At 46.6% G+C, this 16997-nt stretch overlaps 1 protein-coding gene across 2 annotated transcripts in view; it reads left to right on the forward strand.

Annotated features, from left to right (window-relative positions):
* RBPMS (RNA binding protein, mRNA processing factor) overlaps positions 1–16997 on the forward strand; it is a 159163-nt gene that overhangs the window by 127770 nt on the left and 14396 nt on the right. Inside the window, exons 6-7 of one of the 2 annotated variants that reach the window (XM_037526002.1) lie at positions 12397–12527; positions 15112–15342. In XM_037526002.1, coding sequence (XP_037381899.1) covers positions 12397–12527; positions 15112–15243 — 263 coding nt within the window. In that variant the 3' untranslated portion in view covers positions 15244–15342. Of the gene's footprint in view, positions 1–12396; positions 12528–15111; positions 15343–16997 lie in introns of those variants that run through there. The other variant, XM_037526003.2, reaches the window with a different exon arrangement.

The following is a 16997-nucleotide window of genomic DNA, read 5'->3' on the forward strand; positions in this document are numbered from 1 at the left end:
GTGGTGGTTATCAAGAGCCCGGACCGCCTCAATTAGAAAGGTGGTAAATGATCTCTACAACTCCCGCTGTTGATTAATTTGTTCAGTTTTATAATTGCAATTTTCATTTGAATTTCTAGGAGTCCAAATTATAGTATCACCTTAGAAATTAGGAAAACCAGTGAGACTTTTCAACTGTTCATCTCTAGAGATAGTGACGCTTTAGTAGGTCTAGTCTATGGGCTGTTTCCTTTCAGTGATTGGAAAGTCCTCTTGGGATACAGACTTGTTAGCATAAGCTAGAACAAGATAGATTTTCTTGTCTAGAAAGTGTGCTTGAACTTCTTAACATAACCGTTCTTATTTAATTCAGAATTATTTTCAGAACAACATACTATAGATCAGGGCTGACCAGAGGAAGGGGGACAAGCAGGTGTAACAGGTTTTGCCAGCATGCCCCACCTGCTTCTCCTCTTTGCTGTTAGAGCAGCCAGGACACTTGGCTCTGCCGGGAACTGGTGAGTGTTCCTGTCTTATCATTCCCTGTGGATAAATCAGAAGTAGAGAGGCCAGGGCCAACCAGTGAGCATGGATGTAGTGCCAGAAAGGGTAGAGTTGCTCAGCTTACCCAGCAGGAGGTAGGGGATGAAAGGAGGGGCTCAGGGCAGATTCGCAACTAGATCAGGAATTCCACATGTGGCCCATAGCGCCCCCCCCCCCCCCCCCCCCCCGCTTACGTGTGTCTGGATCTGTTATTAGTGCTTTTACAATCTATTTTAAGGTTATGATTAAGTAGTTCTCTAAGTCAGTCTCCACTTCCTAAAAACTGATAGTATGACAGGTGAAAAAGTTTTTCTGCCTTTTAATCCAGAACTGGAACTTTGAACATTTAGACCTTTTGTTAAATATCAAGGAAATGTGCTAGACTGTAAATTATTGAATTGTTCATATGTTTCTCAGTTTTACAGCTCCTGATGGTGTTAGTTGTAAGCACTTGGTAATATCAGTTAAATTGAACAGTTTTTCATTGACTGTCCCAGACATAATTAGTAGGAGTACAAAGACATGCCTAACACAACACGTATTAAAAGTTATTGCTGTTGGCTATATAACATGTACTGTACCCAGCATGCATTGGTGAGCCAGACAGACAGAGGCTTTGAACTCAGGGTGCTTATACTCTTTTTTTTTTTTTTTTTTTTTAAGTTTTATTTTATTTATGCATACAAGAGCAGGAGTATAGGCCAGAGGTGGGGGCGGAGGATGGTGAGAGGATTCACCAGAAACAGAGTGGGGAGCAAAACAGGTAGATCTACTGAAATACACTGCTATGGGAAGCAGTGGGTAAGACAGGGGAGGTCTGCTGCACCATGTAGATTAGCTCCCTGGCTGGGGAGCGGCTACCAGTAGCTTCATGGTGCTGGGACTTAACTCCTTGCACCACCAGGGAAGCCCAGGGAGCTTATACTTTCTTGTGATTTGGGGATATATGCAAATAGCAGTTGCCTTGATAACAGTTATGCCTCCCAAGACTCTTGTAAACATACTTCATCTTTCCTAACTTTCAATGCATGGATGCCCTAAAAGGTAAGCAAGTAGCAAGTGGAAATTTTACTGAATGTTTTTTAAATGAAGAAAGAACTTTTTTTTCCTTTCTACTCCCTTCGGTATTCTTAGTGAAGCACGAGTTTACATTTCTTACATATATCACCACTGATCTAAAACCATAGCTTCCCACGCCTTTCATACTCTGTACTCACTACACCCGTAGTATCCCTCCTAGCAAGCTAGTATGTGTAAAACTTGTGTGAAAATTACTTTATGAATGTGGTTTTCTTTTTATTACAGATTTTAAAAATAGATTTAAGAATTAATTACATAACATGACCTGGAAAAACAGAACAGATTGTCTTTTTCAAAATAACTTGTGCTATTCATCCACCCTAAAATAGTGTTTGGTTTATTTCTTTTTTTTTTTTAAGATTTATTTTATTTATACAAGAACCAGGGTACAGGCCAGATGTGCGGGAGGGTGAGAGGATTCACCAGAGACAGAGCAGGGAACAGAACAGCAGAGCCACCGAAATACACTGCTAAGGGGAGCAGCGGGCAAGACAGGAGAGGTCTGCTGCGCCATGTGGGTTGCTCTGCAGCAGGGATCAAACCTGCACTCAGAGACCGCGGACAGCTCCACAGCCCTGCACTCAACTGCCTGCGCCACCAGGGAGGCCCCTGTTATGTTTATTTCTAATGGTAGTGACCTGTCTTTTCTAACTTGGTTAGGAAGTTTAGTGTCATGGTTTGGGGGGAAGGTGTTTAGCCAGACAAAACCGCCACATTAACACAGTGGTTAATAGTTAGTGTCAGCACTGGAATGAATTGCTTCTATTCAAAACTTGGCTTACCTCCTAGCTACATGGCCTTGGGCCTGTCACTTAATCCATGATCTCAAAAAGCAACAAAGGTTTGTAGAAGTGGAGTCTTTACATTCATCTCCTTTCATGACACAGAGAGGATCATTGCAGAACCAGCCTCACAGGGATGTCCTGGTGAATAAGTAGGTTAGAGTCAATGATGTATTTCCTTTTAAAAAAAAAAATATTTATTTATGCATACAAGGACTGGGGTATAGGCCAGAGGGGAGGGGATGAGAGGATTCACCAGAGACAGAGTTGGGAACAGAACAGGAGGACTGACTGAAATACACTGCTGCGGGGAGCAGCAGGCAAGACAGGAGAGGTCTGCTGCACCATATGGGTAGCTCTCTGGCCAGGAATTGAACGCATGCTGTGCTATAGTGACTACGGATAGATTCATAGTGCTGCAGCTCAACCCCTGTGCCACCAGGGAGGCCCTATGAAGTATTTCTGCACAAAGTATAGGCTCCATAAATCTTGTTTTTGCCATTTGATATGTGAAGAGTCCCACACAGCCATTCTTCTGTACAATACTGAAATTCCTTTTTAATCCTTATAAGTTATCTCACAGAACTCTAAATGATCTGCCTCAGATAGAAAAGGCTGCTTGAGCATCAAAAGACATACAAGTAACACTTTGGCAGTAAGGGGTGGTCTGTTTTGCCAGAGAGAGATTATTCACTCAGAAATATTCGTTGAGAGTCTACTCTGTGCCAGACCCTGGGAAAGAAGGCACGTCAGTGAACACACCAGCGAGAAGTCTGCCCTCATGAAGCTTGCCAAGATCTCTAACCGTGTAACTGGACAATTGTTTTTGTTGTTTGTGTAATTTAAAACAAAGCTTTCTGGAAATAGAACTCCTGTTATCCAGATTTGATTGCAGTCACTAAGAAATCCAGGCTCTTCAAGGAGCTGGCGAAGAGCCTCAATTTTGAGCTGACCATGCCTGCATGGGACTGGCCTGGGAAGGGCATCTGGGTAGCCTTCACCCCTGCAGTGGCAGGTCTCAGGAAAAAAGAGGGTTGAAGATGTCCCCTTGTGGTAAACAAGACTAGATAACAGTAGTGATGTAAGCCAAGTCCTGGGGGAGTGGTCATCTTCTGCTTATGCTCTGGGTTCCCTTCAACTAATGGATCAGATCCTTGTAAAACCATGGGTTGTATTGGGTGACCTCTTGGCATGGGACAGTGAGGCAGTAAGGGAAGAACAGGACTGTGAGAGCATTGACTGCCCAGAGGAATGGCCGAAAATCATTAACTGGAGAGGAGGGGACTCTGGGACTCTGGGCCAGTTGAATCAAGACCAACTTGTTTGTGGAATTTCCCTGGCATTACTGTTTTGTAGGCCTGTAGGTTTGAAGAGTTGCTGTGGGAATATGTGTGATGAGTGAAAAATTGGTTGGAGAAGAATGGAGTTTATTAGGAAACCAGCTTCAAAACCAGGAGGCTGTGAAACCAGTCCAGGTGAGAACCTGTATCTGGGTGGCAGAAGAAAGGAAAAGGCATAGAGGAGCATAATCAGCGTGGACAGGAAGAGATGAGGAGGTGCTGGATATGAGACCCAGATGGCTTTCATTGACATCTTGGTTCTTTCTTTGCTGTGAGTCTCTGGACTAGTCATTTAACCTCTCTGTGCCTTTGCTTCCTCATAATGTAAGGGGGCTGATACTACCCACAAGGAGCGTTAGCATAGTGTGTGGCACATAGAAGATGCGCCGTAAAAACATTAGCTGCTACTGTGACTACCACCGTTTATTATCATCCGTGTCCTGGTCATTTTATTGTTAGGACTTGCAACTGTTTGCATATGGGAAACAAAGCAAGCTTGGAAGCTGAGTGATTGGGATGAAGGCAAATGTTCAGAGGTAAGAAGAATTGATTGAGCAACAATTGACTTGTAGATGAGTTGAATTTAGGAGGTGAGCACTGGAATAGAAATCATAGCTGCAGATTTGAGTTCTCGAAATAGAATTAATATTTTGGACAATGAGCGTCGCCCGGGTGCGTGATCAAAAGCAGGAGAACTAGAAAACAGACTTGATTTCTCCTGTGTCTCCTGCCCTTCATACACTTGGCTTCCTCTGCAGAATGCAATAATCGCCATCATGATGTGTGCTGGGTGGTGCTGAACGCATCCTTTGAGCATCACACCACATCTTTGGTTACTTCGCCTCCATTTAGTTACTCAGGGAGCCGGCGAGTGAGCAGCCTTCCATGGGGACTGTAGATGGGCTCCCTCAGCAAATTACCACCAGCTGACTGGGTAGCGAGACAGCAGGACAGTATTCTCTCACCTTTTAGGGGCCCAGACATCTGAAGTCAGGGTTTTGGAGGTTTCAGTCCCTTCTGTGGGCTGCAAGAGGAAACCACTGGTCTCGTTTTCCGAACTTGTGGCGGCTGCTGCCAGTCCTTGATTTTCATTGGTTGTAGTTGCGTCCATCCTTCTCATGTCTGCCTCCACCTTCACGCCACCTTCTCTTTGCCCTCTCTTCTTTTAAGGGTAGCAGTCATTGCATCCCCACCCTAAATCCAGGATAGTTTCATCTTGAGATCCAAATAATAACCACCTACAGAGTTCCTGGTTTCAAAAGCGATTACATGCTGAGGTTCCAGGTGGGTGAATTGGGATGGAGGACACTACACAGCCCACTGCAGACTGGGCCTGGAGCTGGCCGTGGACCCTGCACTCTTAGTCCCGTCTCCAAACGAGTGTGTCCTAAAGGAATAGTCCGCAAAGGAGCAGACCCTCTTAAAGCTGATTTTTGAAAAGTTTACTTAACAGACATGGATCAACTACTAGCTGAGGTATGTGAGTGGGAGTTGATTGCTTAACTGGATCCTTGATTTATTTTTCTTGTTTCAAAATTGATTTTTTTTTTCTTTTAAAAGTGGAATTTTTCATCATACTTGAACTCTTATGGCTGCTGTTTCTTCTGGCCGAATTCTTCATCTATTGGGCAAGCTCTTCTGGAGGATTCTGTCCCTGAGTTAATTCTTGGAAACAGGGTATGCTAAAAGCTAGCAATGGAGACTACTTGTAGGCATCTGTCACCAGTAATAGTCATGCCCCCCCCCCCAAATCCTGCCCCAGCCCCAGCAGGAGGGCACAGTGGTGTTTTTGAAGGGAACTGAACCTTGAAACAGATTTGACTGGTTCTACTCCTCAGTACACTGAGTTATATCACTTTGTGTCACGTTTTTCTCCTTGTTAAAATGATACGCCATTCCTGCTCTTCTTTCTAGAGCTTTCAGTGAATCCAGAATAATAATGGATATATAAGCTTTTAGCTGTCTGTAAAAGTTCATGGAAAAATAAGGTGTTACTGCAACAGGGTTGAAGTGTATGTCACTCTTGGAACACGCAGGAAATCATCCATACCTCTTGTGGCTCCTCTATGCTGGCATATAATCAGACAAGCATTAGACAAATGGGTAAGAAAAAAACAGTGGAAAAGCAGTTGAATAATAACATATTTCCACGTGAAGGGAGAGACTCAGTACACTGAATGACTTGAACGTGTGGCTTCAGGCACTAACTTTTTTTTTTTTTTTTTTTTTTTTTTTTTTTTTTTTTTTTATAGAGGCATGGTTTTTTTTTTTTTTTATTTATTTATTATTTATTTGTTTGTTTGCTTGTTTATACATGCACTGGGTACAGTCAGAAGCGCGGGAGGGTGAGAGAATTCACCAGAGCCAGAGCGGGGAGCAGAAGAGGCAGAAGGACCGAAGTACACTGCTGAGGGGAGCAGCGGGCGGCAGTAGAGGTCTGCTCGCCATGTGGGACCCTCCTCCGGTGGCCGGGGAGCAGCCGGGGATCGAACCGGCGCCGCAGAGGCCGCGGGCAGCTTCGCAACCCAGCGCTCAACCGCTGCGCCACCGGGGAGGCCCCTTCAGGCACTAACTTAAAGAGCTAAGACCAGTGAGCTTGGGGAGACGGAAGGGGAAAGGGTTAAGGCTCGGGTAATGGAGGTCACCAAGGGTGGCACAGTAGTCACAGGTACACAGATCTAAGTCTGCTTTCTCAATAGAAAAGAGGAAATGTCTTTCCTGTGCGGTGAAGCTACTATGAGTGGACAGTGAGCTCCTTTATATATGTTATTATTTCTTTTTTTTTTTTTTTTTTTTTTTTTTTTTTTTTAATAGAGGCATGCTTTTTATTTGTTTGCTGGTTTGTTTGTTTTGTTTTGTTTATACATGCACTGGGTACAGTCAGAAGCGCGGGAGGGCGAGAGAATTCACCAGAGCCAGAGCGGGGAGCAGAGCAGGCAGAAGGACCGAAGTACACTGCTGAGGGGAGCAGCGGGCGGCAGGAGAGGTCTGCGCGCCATGTGGGACCCTCCTATTTCTTTTAAATGCAACCTCCACTCAGTCTTTAGAAGCCCCCACCAGGAAGTCAGTCCTTTTTTAAATCTCTGGTAAAGATTTATTTTTTTATTTATGCATACAAGAGCTGGGGTGTAGGCCAGAGGTGGAGGGGGTGGTGGTGAGAGGATTCACCAGAGACAGAGTGGGGAACAGAACAGGCAGACTGACTGAAATACACTGCTGAGGGGAGCAGCAGGCGAGACAGGAGAGGTCTGCTGTGTCATGTGGGTTAGCTCCTTGGCCAGAGATCCAACTCGTATAGCAGTGGCTGCTGATAACTTCATAGTGCGGAGACTTCACCACCACCAGGGAGACCCCTGAAGTCAGTCTTTTCCAAAAAAAGAACTATTTCTGGATGGTAAGTTTTTGTTTTCTTAAGGTACAAACCAGTGTTTCTATATTTTTTTAATATTTATGCACACATGCATGCAAGAACTGGGGTACAGGCCAGAGGTGTGGAGGGTGAGAGGATTCACCAGAGACAGTGGAGAGCAGAACAGGCAGATTGACTGAAAACACTGCTGAGGCAGGAGAGGTCTGCTGCACCATGTGGGTATTGCTCTGGGTGGCCGGGGATCGAACTAGTGCTGCAGAGGTTGCGATAGCTTCATAGTGCTGTGCTTAACCCCTTGCACCGCAAGGGAGGCCCTCTATATATTTTTTAAAGAAACTTCTATGTGTTCTTATGTCCATTTTCTTTCTGTGCATCTGTCTCCCGTGCAGAATTCAAACTACAGTTTGATCATTTCCTTCCTTTAGGGCAAGGGGTCTGTGTGTGTGTATCAGTCAGATTTTGAGCAAATAGTTGACTTATTCATCCTTTTTGAAAAACAGTATTAGGCACTTGGGTAAGCAAAGAATAAGATCAGTCCTGGGAGTAACTGAAGGAATCCTCCTCCTCCCTCTCCCAACCAAGTGAGTTGACATCTGAGTCCTTTGAAAAATAAGTAAGCGTTGAGTCAGGTGAAGGGAAAACATATCCCCCCGGCAGCGTGAATAAGTGCGTACAAAGCCTTAGAAGTGAGGGAGAACTAGGCCTGGTCAGCACTGAAATGGCTGATTCCAGGCCAGGAAGGAACATTCAGAGAAACCTTTGCAGCAAGAGGGCGACGTTCAGTACCGAATTGTGTTTATTTTGAAGTTACCCTGGCTGCAGGGTGGTGACCCACAGGACTGGTAGAAGTCCTTTTCAGAAATCCATTGGTGGTAAAAATGAGAATGGATGGTGGTAGATTGAACGTGAGCAAGAGTGGCGTGATCTGTTCTCTGACTTGGGCAGCTAAATGTCATCTACTAAAATTTTGAACCATGGAGGACAGGCCACCAGAGGGGGTGTGTTTCAGGCACATTAAATATGTGATGATTGCCGTGAAATATTTTCAAATAGGAATATCTAAGTGGCCAAATACATACTAACGTAAAGTTCTCAGACTGTCTGTTTTCCACAACATTTATGTCTATGGCCACCTTTAAGTCCATTTTGGATTCTCCGTGTTCCTTGCTTCTAGGAGTCCTCATCTCTCTCTAACTAGATGTTCCCCTTTCTGCAGCTTTGTTTCCTCCTCTGAAATGAAAAAGTGACTAGATGATCTTCATGGGCTCTTAGGCTTAAACCTTCCACAGGGACTCTGTGATTCCTTGTTTTCAAAGGGATTGAAGAGTGGAGTTGGGAAGTTTCTAGTCCCATAATCCTCAGAATCTAATTTGTACTACTGTGGTTGCTGCTGCTTAAGCTAAGAAAAAGCTTGTCTACTAAATGTATATTATGCACCTATGCGCCCTCAACAATTGACCCAAGCTCCTCAGGAGGAGTCAGATTAGGCCCTGCAAAAAGCCCTGGCTGCCTGTGCTCTCTACTCACTGGGGCCTGGCTCACTCTGGGTGGACAAGAGCCTCTCTTGTCTGGAGGAATCTCACCCCCTCCCAGAAATCCAGTTCACCTCAGTGGGCCAAGGGGCAGTGAACTTGCCCTTCCCTGTTCAGTCTCTGGCTCCTCGTGCCCTGGAGCAGAATGGGCAGCTACTCGGCAAGGGGAGACCCAGGGGAGATGTGCTGCTCCCTTGCTGCTCCTGCTCCTTCAGTGCTAAGGGCCTGTCTCTCTCACTGTGTTTTTTCTCAAGACCACATGACAGTCAAAAACAATGTACAACTGTGAAAAGCTCAGTGTGCTTTTATCGAGTGTGGGTTTTCCAGCGTCCTCGGCCACTTAGTGAAATGTAGGTGTTGGGGAGGGCTGCTTCATTGTTAGTGTGATCCTGACCTGGTCAGGTCGTCCCTGTTGCGTATATTGTCTCTAGACAGGCAAGTAAACATGACAAGCCAGGCAGGGGTTGTGAGGCCTGGTTCCTTTGACTCTAGTGTCTGTTACAAAACAAATCCCCATTGTTGTTTTCATTTGTATTTCCTCACCTGGAGTGTTTCCGTTCATTACACACCACTGTGTAACAGGCACTGTCACGTGTGTCGAAGGTAATTTAGAAGATCTAATTGACTTATCTAAGACCCATGAGTCAAGCAGCTTGCCTTCCAGCGAGTAGAAAGGCTCTGTAAGAAGTCATTCAAAAAATGGAAGATTTCTGTGTTGGAAAGAGGACTGGCAAGGTCATTAGCAAAAGAAAAGATTATTTGGGGCTACACCAGAGAAGGCAGGGGCTCCCATGCAGATGGCTCCACCACCTCAATGAGGAAACTCCAGCTTGGCTTGTTTAAATGCCCACTTTGGGGGAGAAGCAGAAACTGCACGTACGTTAGGTATTGTGTCTCTGTGGGGCATGAGCAGCTCCCTTTTGGGACTGTTCTTTTTCCTTTTTTAATATAAAGGGAAGTAAATTGGTGTATCTTTAAACAACTGTAGGGTTTTCCATTAGGTCCTGTGGGAGACACTGAGCATTTTTGTGCACCAGGCACTGGTCTCAGCAGATGCAGGGGTGCAACGTAAGGTTGATCCTGCTTTCCCGGGCGCGCTCACTAGCCAACCCTTAAAAATCCTTTGTCAGAAATCGCCCTCGCTCCCTCCTCTCCCAGCACTGACTGGCACAAACATCCCTATTGGGGACCCCACACTCTGAGCTCCCCTCTTCCTCACCACCCACTGTGCACAGTTTTTCTTGTCATTAAGGTGACTCCAGCCTCCTTCCCCCGGGGAAATGGGGGGGGACCGGGGGAAATGGAGGGGGGACCGTGCCAGTGTCAGTCCATCCTAATCTCTCTTAGGCTCCTCTTCGCTGCCTGACTACTGTCACTCAGCAGCCTTAGGTTTAGGGAACTTGGAAACCAGCTTCCCCCATTCTGCTGAGGCAGGTCTTGTACAGATGTCAATCAGTGAATCGTCTCTGTGTATCTGTGCAGACCCTGTAATGCTTTAGAATAACAATGTAGAAATGTCTGGAAATCGTAAATTCCATCTCAGACTGATACTGAAACTTGACTCCATCTGATCTCCAGTCTCTCTCTCTCTAGGATTATAGAGCCTCAAGGACATGCTCATTTTTAAAATGAAATCTTTCTGAAGAACCTATTGATCAGGTTTTTAAAAAGCAAAACTGAAAGCCCCACCTAGCCGGTTCGTGTTAGGCAGCAGGACGAGAAAGTTCCTCTGTCTCTCCCGGTGGCACCGCTAGCCTCTGCCATCACCAGGGGCTGGGCAGGCACGGGTTGGAGGTGAGGGTGCTGGATGTTGAGATTCTCTTGACTTTTTCTTTTTGAAGTAACATTGCATTATAACCTCTACTTAAAAAAGAGTCAGTGTCCTAAAATAGCATGGTAGCTAAAATAACAGTAACAACAACAGCACTCCTTTGCCATTCCTGAGAATGGTTGTTTGTTTAAAACCCAGGGCCTTGGTTCTGGCAACAGTTAGTTTCCACTAGCTGGGCTCCCACAAGAGTTGCTCTAATGGAAATCAGATGGTCTCCTGACAGGAAACATGGGGTCTGTTAAGCATTCCCTCAAGCCCTCTGTCAGGGGTTTCCTTACGGAAACTACAGACACTAACACACCCTGGAACTGGAGGAAGATGGTGTAGACCTGATCATTTCAGAGGCTTATGGTGCTATTATTTCCCCCTCTGAATAATAATTAACAGGCCAGTCTGAATGCCAGGCTGTCGGCATTCCCACCCCAGATCCTGAGGCGGTCACTTGAATGGCTTTGTTGAAAGAGGGAGTCAGGGAGGCCAGCCAGCCTTATTATCACCCCACATTGTTGGGATCCCCGAGCTGCCTGCTGAGTGATAGTCATCAGTGGGCTCTTGACTGCCCCCTATCCTATCAAATGCTCGCTGGAAGGCCTAACCCATCCCCAGCTCCTAGGTCCACACTCCACAGGCCCAGTTGCCTCTGACTGTTCATGGATCACTACCATGTCACACTCAGCAAGACCATTTCTAGCTCCCTTCCCGCACTGAGAACCCTGCTCAGAGCTGCAGTTTGGGGGTACAGGGAGGAGAGAGACCTGGAATGTGTTGGTCTGGGGTGCCATCTTTAGATGGCCGTGGGGGGAGTGGAGTAACTATGGACTGGACCTGAGTCCACACGGACTAGAGACTTCCAAAATTCCTAAATGGCGGTCACTAATGGCTTTATCACGTCACCTTTTCCCACTTCCCTCGGCCGTTCTGGGCAGCATCCTCGGCTACTTGATGGCAAATTTTGACAGGTGATAAAAGCAACTATTGAGATTGCTGCTTCACAGAGTCCAGATACATGACCATTGACTGATGTTATTTTTGCCTTTGCTGGGACACTCCCTCATGTCTGCTGTCACTTTTTAATGGATTGCCTTCTGAGATGTACATTCTGAGGTCCCTGCACTTGCCCCCCAGTCTGGCAAATGGCAGCTTGACCTGGATGGAATCTAAAATAAATGGATCAGGGCTGCAGAGGAACATTGAGAGCAGGTGGTTGGCAGCACGACTCCCCACCCCCCCCCCACCACCACCACACACACACACACACCCTTCCCCCCCCCCCCACCCCCCCGCGCCAGAAAATTGAGTCAATATAAACACAATGTTTACATCTTTGTGGAGTTTAATTTTAATCAAGATTTATTCATTTCACTCGTCTTCTCTGTATTTGTAACACGGCAGATTCTTTGTAGGCCCCATGTCTGACCATGTGCTGCCGGGGGCTGCGTGGCACTTGTTTGGTGATGGGGGCTTACTTGTCACTAGTAATTACAGATAAACAGAAAAACCCTGTCGTGTGGGAGTGTCGGAGCTTTGCCAGGCAGCTGCTGTTCTTCCAGAGGCTCCGCAGCAGGTTCTCGTGGAGGATCTCCCACCACTTCTTTCTCCTTCTCTTTTGCTCAGAAGGCCACGTTCGCTGTTCAGCGCAGGAACTCCCCACTGTCCTTGGGGTCCCCCAGCTTCAGTTGGAGAGACTTCAGAGCGGTCACCGTAGAGCGTGGGCCTGAGATCTCAGCAGGCCAGCAGCAGCACACGCGCGTTGCTTTTGTTCATTTTGTATTTCCCCTTCCCTTACTTCGAGCTTGGGGAGCAGTGCCAGCAGGTTATGAAAAGAATGAGAATAATTTGACTTCTGACATTGGGGCTTGGGGTTATTGGGTGTTTTGTTTTCTGATGTGAAACCAGCTATTTGTTAACCACTAACTCTTCCCTTATTCTTTTCTTGCAGATGAGCTCACAGTGCCTGCACTTTACCCCAGTAGCCCTGAAGTGTGGGCCCCGTACCCTCTGTACCCAGCGGAGTTAGCGCCTGCTCTACCTCCTCCTGCTTTCACCTATCCCGCTTCACTGCATGCCCAGGTAATTTATACCCATCGGCCACGACTTCACTCACTCCACCACCAGTCCTTTCAGATCTGGTCCCCCAGAGCACATCATACAACTAACACCTATCCAGCTAACAGATCCACCTTCAAGAGATTAATGATCCCTTCTAAATCGAGCTGACACTCCTCCAGAACTGATGAGGACCATCTGACAGCCATGACATCACCCACTGCCTGATGTTTGCCCCAAATGACACCTCTCTCTTCCTTAATGATCTCACCCTCATACCACACACGAGAGTCGGGGCCCAGGTTACCCCCGGCCAGCTAGAGGGCGTCCCTAGAGCCTCACCGTGTGCCTTGTCTGCAGAAGGGCTGCAGAAGGAGCGTGCACTTGTGGAGGTGCTGTGGCTGTGTTTCTGCGTAGCGAGATGTCTGCTGTCTTCTAGGTCTAGTGGCCACAGGGGAACGTTGGGAGCTTTCAGGAGGAAGACTGTGCTGCTCACATGTGTGACAGAAAAGATTAAGGGCTCCTGTTTGCCTTTTTTTAGGAAATCCTGTGTGTAGAAAGAAGGTCCGATCTAGTGTTTAGGATGTAATTACAGGTCAAGGTAGAGGTCTCAGTTCTGAGCGCTTTCTTTCTCGGTTAAGAATAGCCTGAGTTTTATAAACAAACTCCCTTGTTTCTCTACAAAGATCACTGTCTATATACGCCAGGTCTTCCTCTCCCCTTGGTGAAAGTTTCTCTTAGCTTTGCTTTTAGCCTAAGTAGTAGTAAACAATGTCAGGGCTCAGAATGATGATCGATAGTAAATAAAACAGAAAGAATATAGATTTTATTTGTCTTACTGCTTTCTTAACTCCTCTAAATAGGAAAGCCTGGTTTAAAAAAAAAATTGTGAACCTAACATTTGGGGGGTTTGTTTGTTTTGCATAGTGCTTATTGGCAAGGCGCTGGATGAAATGAGTAGCTTCCAAAAACTTCTTCTTTCTCACATAAAACCTCATTCATGTTGCACAGAACTCTGTTGCTGTGTGAGGCGACTGAGGCAGCCCAGTGAGCCCAGTGTCCAGGGGTGCTGGGCCTAAACTTCCCGCCTTCTCTGTCCGAGTCACCAGCGCCTCATGCATCCTTTCAACTCCTGGCTACCCATGCACCATGCGGGCGAACCACAAAGAGAAGGCCTTGATGCCTGGGCCCCAGAAATGTTTACCCTCTGTGTTCAGAGAACGGGATATAGAAAGTATATACAAATAGTGAAGAAAAATGTAAGCCATGGCAGTTAGAGTAAGTACTTGGCATAGAAAATTAAGTAGCAGGAGTATTCTGAGGCTGATTACTCAATTTCTAAATCATGTTTTTTTGCTTTTCCTTCCTCTGCTGCTTGTCCAAAACTTTTGTCTATGTCAGTGCTCGGTCACCCTTGCAGGGGAGGGGAAGAGATAAAATGCAAACCTTGGGATATCTTCTGAGCCATCAGTGTATTTGTCGTGGGCCTGGGGATAACTTTGTAGATGACATGGAACAAATAAAAGACCTCCTGCTTGTGGATGTGTCTCCTGTTTCCCCTGGCTAGACTGCCTAGATCCAGACCAGTGGACAGTTATAGCCAGTTAATAATACCACGAAACGCTGCCAGGTTCATCCAGTCATTTGGACATCCTATCCTGGCTTTGGTTATTCTGGCCCAAAGGCTTTCACCCTTACCCTGGCCAGAAAGGACTGGAAATGGTGGCTTTGGCATCTGGTCACTTGCTTTTGCTTGGTTCACACAATGGATGAAATTGAAAGTAACTCAAGGAATATGGTGGTTGCTAAAGAGTCGTAAGAAATAAGCCATGCCATTGTGAGAAAGGGTGGGGAGCGGCAGAGCCAGGATCAGATGGACTCAGCCATTTGATGAAGGGCATCTGCTGCCCAGGGGGCATCCCCCTCGGGAGTTCTTCCTTGATCTTGAGCCTTTCCCAGCCTGGAATCCACTTGGCTCCATCACATCGTTCCCAGAGTTGGTTAACTCTCATCTAGTATCAGTGGCATTCAACCCCACTTCTTGTTTGGAGGCAGTCCCAGTGCAAGCATGGGTTCCGTATCCTGAGGACTCATGCACAAGTAGTGTTACTTACATTTTTTGGTCCAAGATGAGAAGCATAGAATGAACTGGTAGAGACTTGGCAAATCAGCTGGTTTAACCCGCTTTACGTGTGAGGAGAAGATGGAGGAACTGAAAGTCCACCCTTGGCCGTGACCACACCAGGTCACCCAGGCTTTGTTCTTCCCACACCTCCGTGCTGGCTCACCAAAGACTCGTTCTTTGATGGAATTTTGGCAAGGCCTCACTCCAGTCACTCCTTGGATCTTTAAGTAGATGGGAAGGCCGTAAGAAGAGATTGGGAAGCAAAGACGAGGGAAATGAGCACTTCACCTTCCCCCTAAGGGCCTCAGGATTTTTAACTTGTGGTAGAGCAGTTGGGAAGACCAAAACAGAGCATCCCCATAGAGGGTCATTTCGTTTTTACCTTGGAAATCTTATATATCTATGGAGACGCTTTTGAATAATTTTGCTTTTCTTAGCAATGTTGTGCTCTGTTTTGAGACATGGATTTTTTTTTTCTTCTAGTGTTTCTCTCCTGAGGCAAAGCCCAACACACCTGTCTTTTGTCCACTTCTCCAGCAAATTAGATTTGTATCTGGGAATGTGTTTGTAACATATCAGCCTACTGTAGACCAGCAGAGGGAGCTCCCATGTTGAATTTGCTTGTTAGCTCCTTTCTCACCCCACCCCCTTTGCAAAAGCTATTTCTTGGCAACATTTGAGAGATTTCAATAAAAATTTTAATCAGAGCAAAAATGATCTCAAGTAGACTGCAGCGTTTTGTTTTCATGGTGATGCAATTTGAAGCTAAGATGTTACCCCTGAGATTCTGGGAGAGTTGGGCCCATGACACTGTATGTGCAGTAGATGGGAGAACCACGCGGAGCGCAGGTCCCACTGCTGCTGCTTGAATCTTCCTGGACCCATGAAACCACCAAGAGGTGCACGTCAGAAGATTCTCACCTTGGCATCCGAGGGTCACCTCTGCCCAGAAATCTTGTTTCAGCAGAGATGATCTTGTGACAAATGGAGGCATCTTCCAGTCTGGCCGCCATAATCCAGAGAAAGGGGAGGACCCAGGAAACACACTTGCTGAGAAGGCGCTGAATCACTGCCCTGCCTTCAGCCTGTGGTCTGGTGCTTCCCTCTTGAAATTGAAGATACCTATTTCACATTAAATCCTATTTTTAAAGAATTGGATAAGAAAATAGAACCAGAACCCTCAGAACATGTTAATTTTACAGATAAAGAGCTACTTGGTGCAGCCAACATCTGATTTTTGAGATTCACATTTTTAGAGGTGATCCTTCTGTTTATTCCCAAGGTCATTGGTATTTAAAATTTATTACATGTATTATATAAGCTGCTGTGAACAGCAGAGGAAGGTTTCCTTCTGAGTGTTAGGAGAGGGCTATTCAGAAGAGAACAGACAGCTGCTCCTGACACCTCGTATCCACATATCTCAGCTGTTCAGGTTTGGGGTCAGCGGACGGGACAGAGAGCAACCCAGTCTAGTGCACTGCCTTTCCTGCGCACTAGAAACAGAAAACTGTCTGCCCTTGCCCCGAATCATGTTGTTGGGCTAGAAACTTTTGCAGGTAAGTGGGACTGAGGGAGCAGGTTTCTTGCTCCGGGGCTTACTTGCCCTGAGTAACAGTTGACCTTCTGGAAGGAGTGCATCACCTGCACCTAAACAGAAGGCCCTGAAACCATAACACAGCCTTCCTGCGGGCAAGATAGGCCTTGAGGAGGTCCCTTGTGGCATTCTGGAAAAATTTTAAAGGTTAAACCCAAAATAAACACAGAAATGGACCATGGGAAAATAGAGGCAAACTGGGAAGGCAGATCATGGAGGGATAGAAGGCCACAGAATGGCGTGTGGGTACAGAGCTCACCCCCATCACCAGATCCAGGCATCTGCTCAACAGCTTGTAACTTACGGAAACTGCATTTTCAGACTTCTTTAAAAAGATTAATTGATTCAGCATCTCCTCTGTCACTGTGCCCTGTACAGACTACAGAAGTAAAGAAGGCAAAGTGTGGTTTGTTGTTGGGATTTAACTGGGGGGTGGGGGGACACCCCAGGGGAACAGCAGCCAAGGCACGTGCTGTTTGCACCCAGCAGGGACTCTTCGTTTGTGGCTTCTACTTCCTGTTCTGAAGGCAGTAGCTAAAGAGAACGGGGGTTGGTCCAGAGAGACACCCCTGAGAAGTAACTCCAGTGCCTCAGAGCCGCTGGGCGGCCCCCCAAAGTAAGGGAGGAAGTTCTGAGCACTGAGCTTTGCCTCTGGACGCCCTCCATGCCATGGCTCTCGGCCCCTGGAGTCCTTGCCCGTCAGCCGTGATGTGACCGACGGGAGACCGTGGCTGTGCGGGCCTGCAGAGGTCGCCTTCAGACTGTTCGGTCCAAA

This window comes from Talpa occidentalis, unplaced genomic scaffold (genome assembly GCF_014898055.3).
Source record: "Talpa occidentalis isolate TD23 unplaced genomic scaffold, MPIMG_talOcc4v2.1 talOcc4.4, whole genome shotgun sequence".
Taxonomy (NCBI): Eukaryota; Metazoa; Chordata; class Mammalia; order Eulipotyphla; family Talpidae; genus Talpa; species Talpa occidentalis.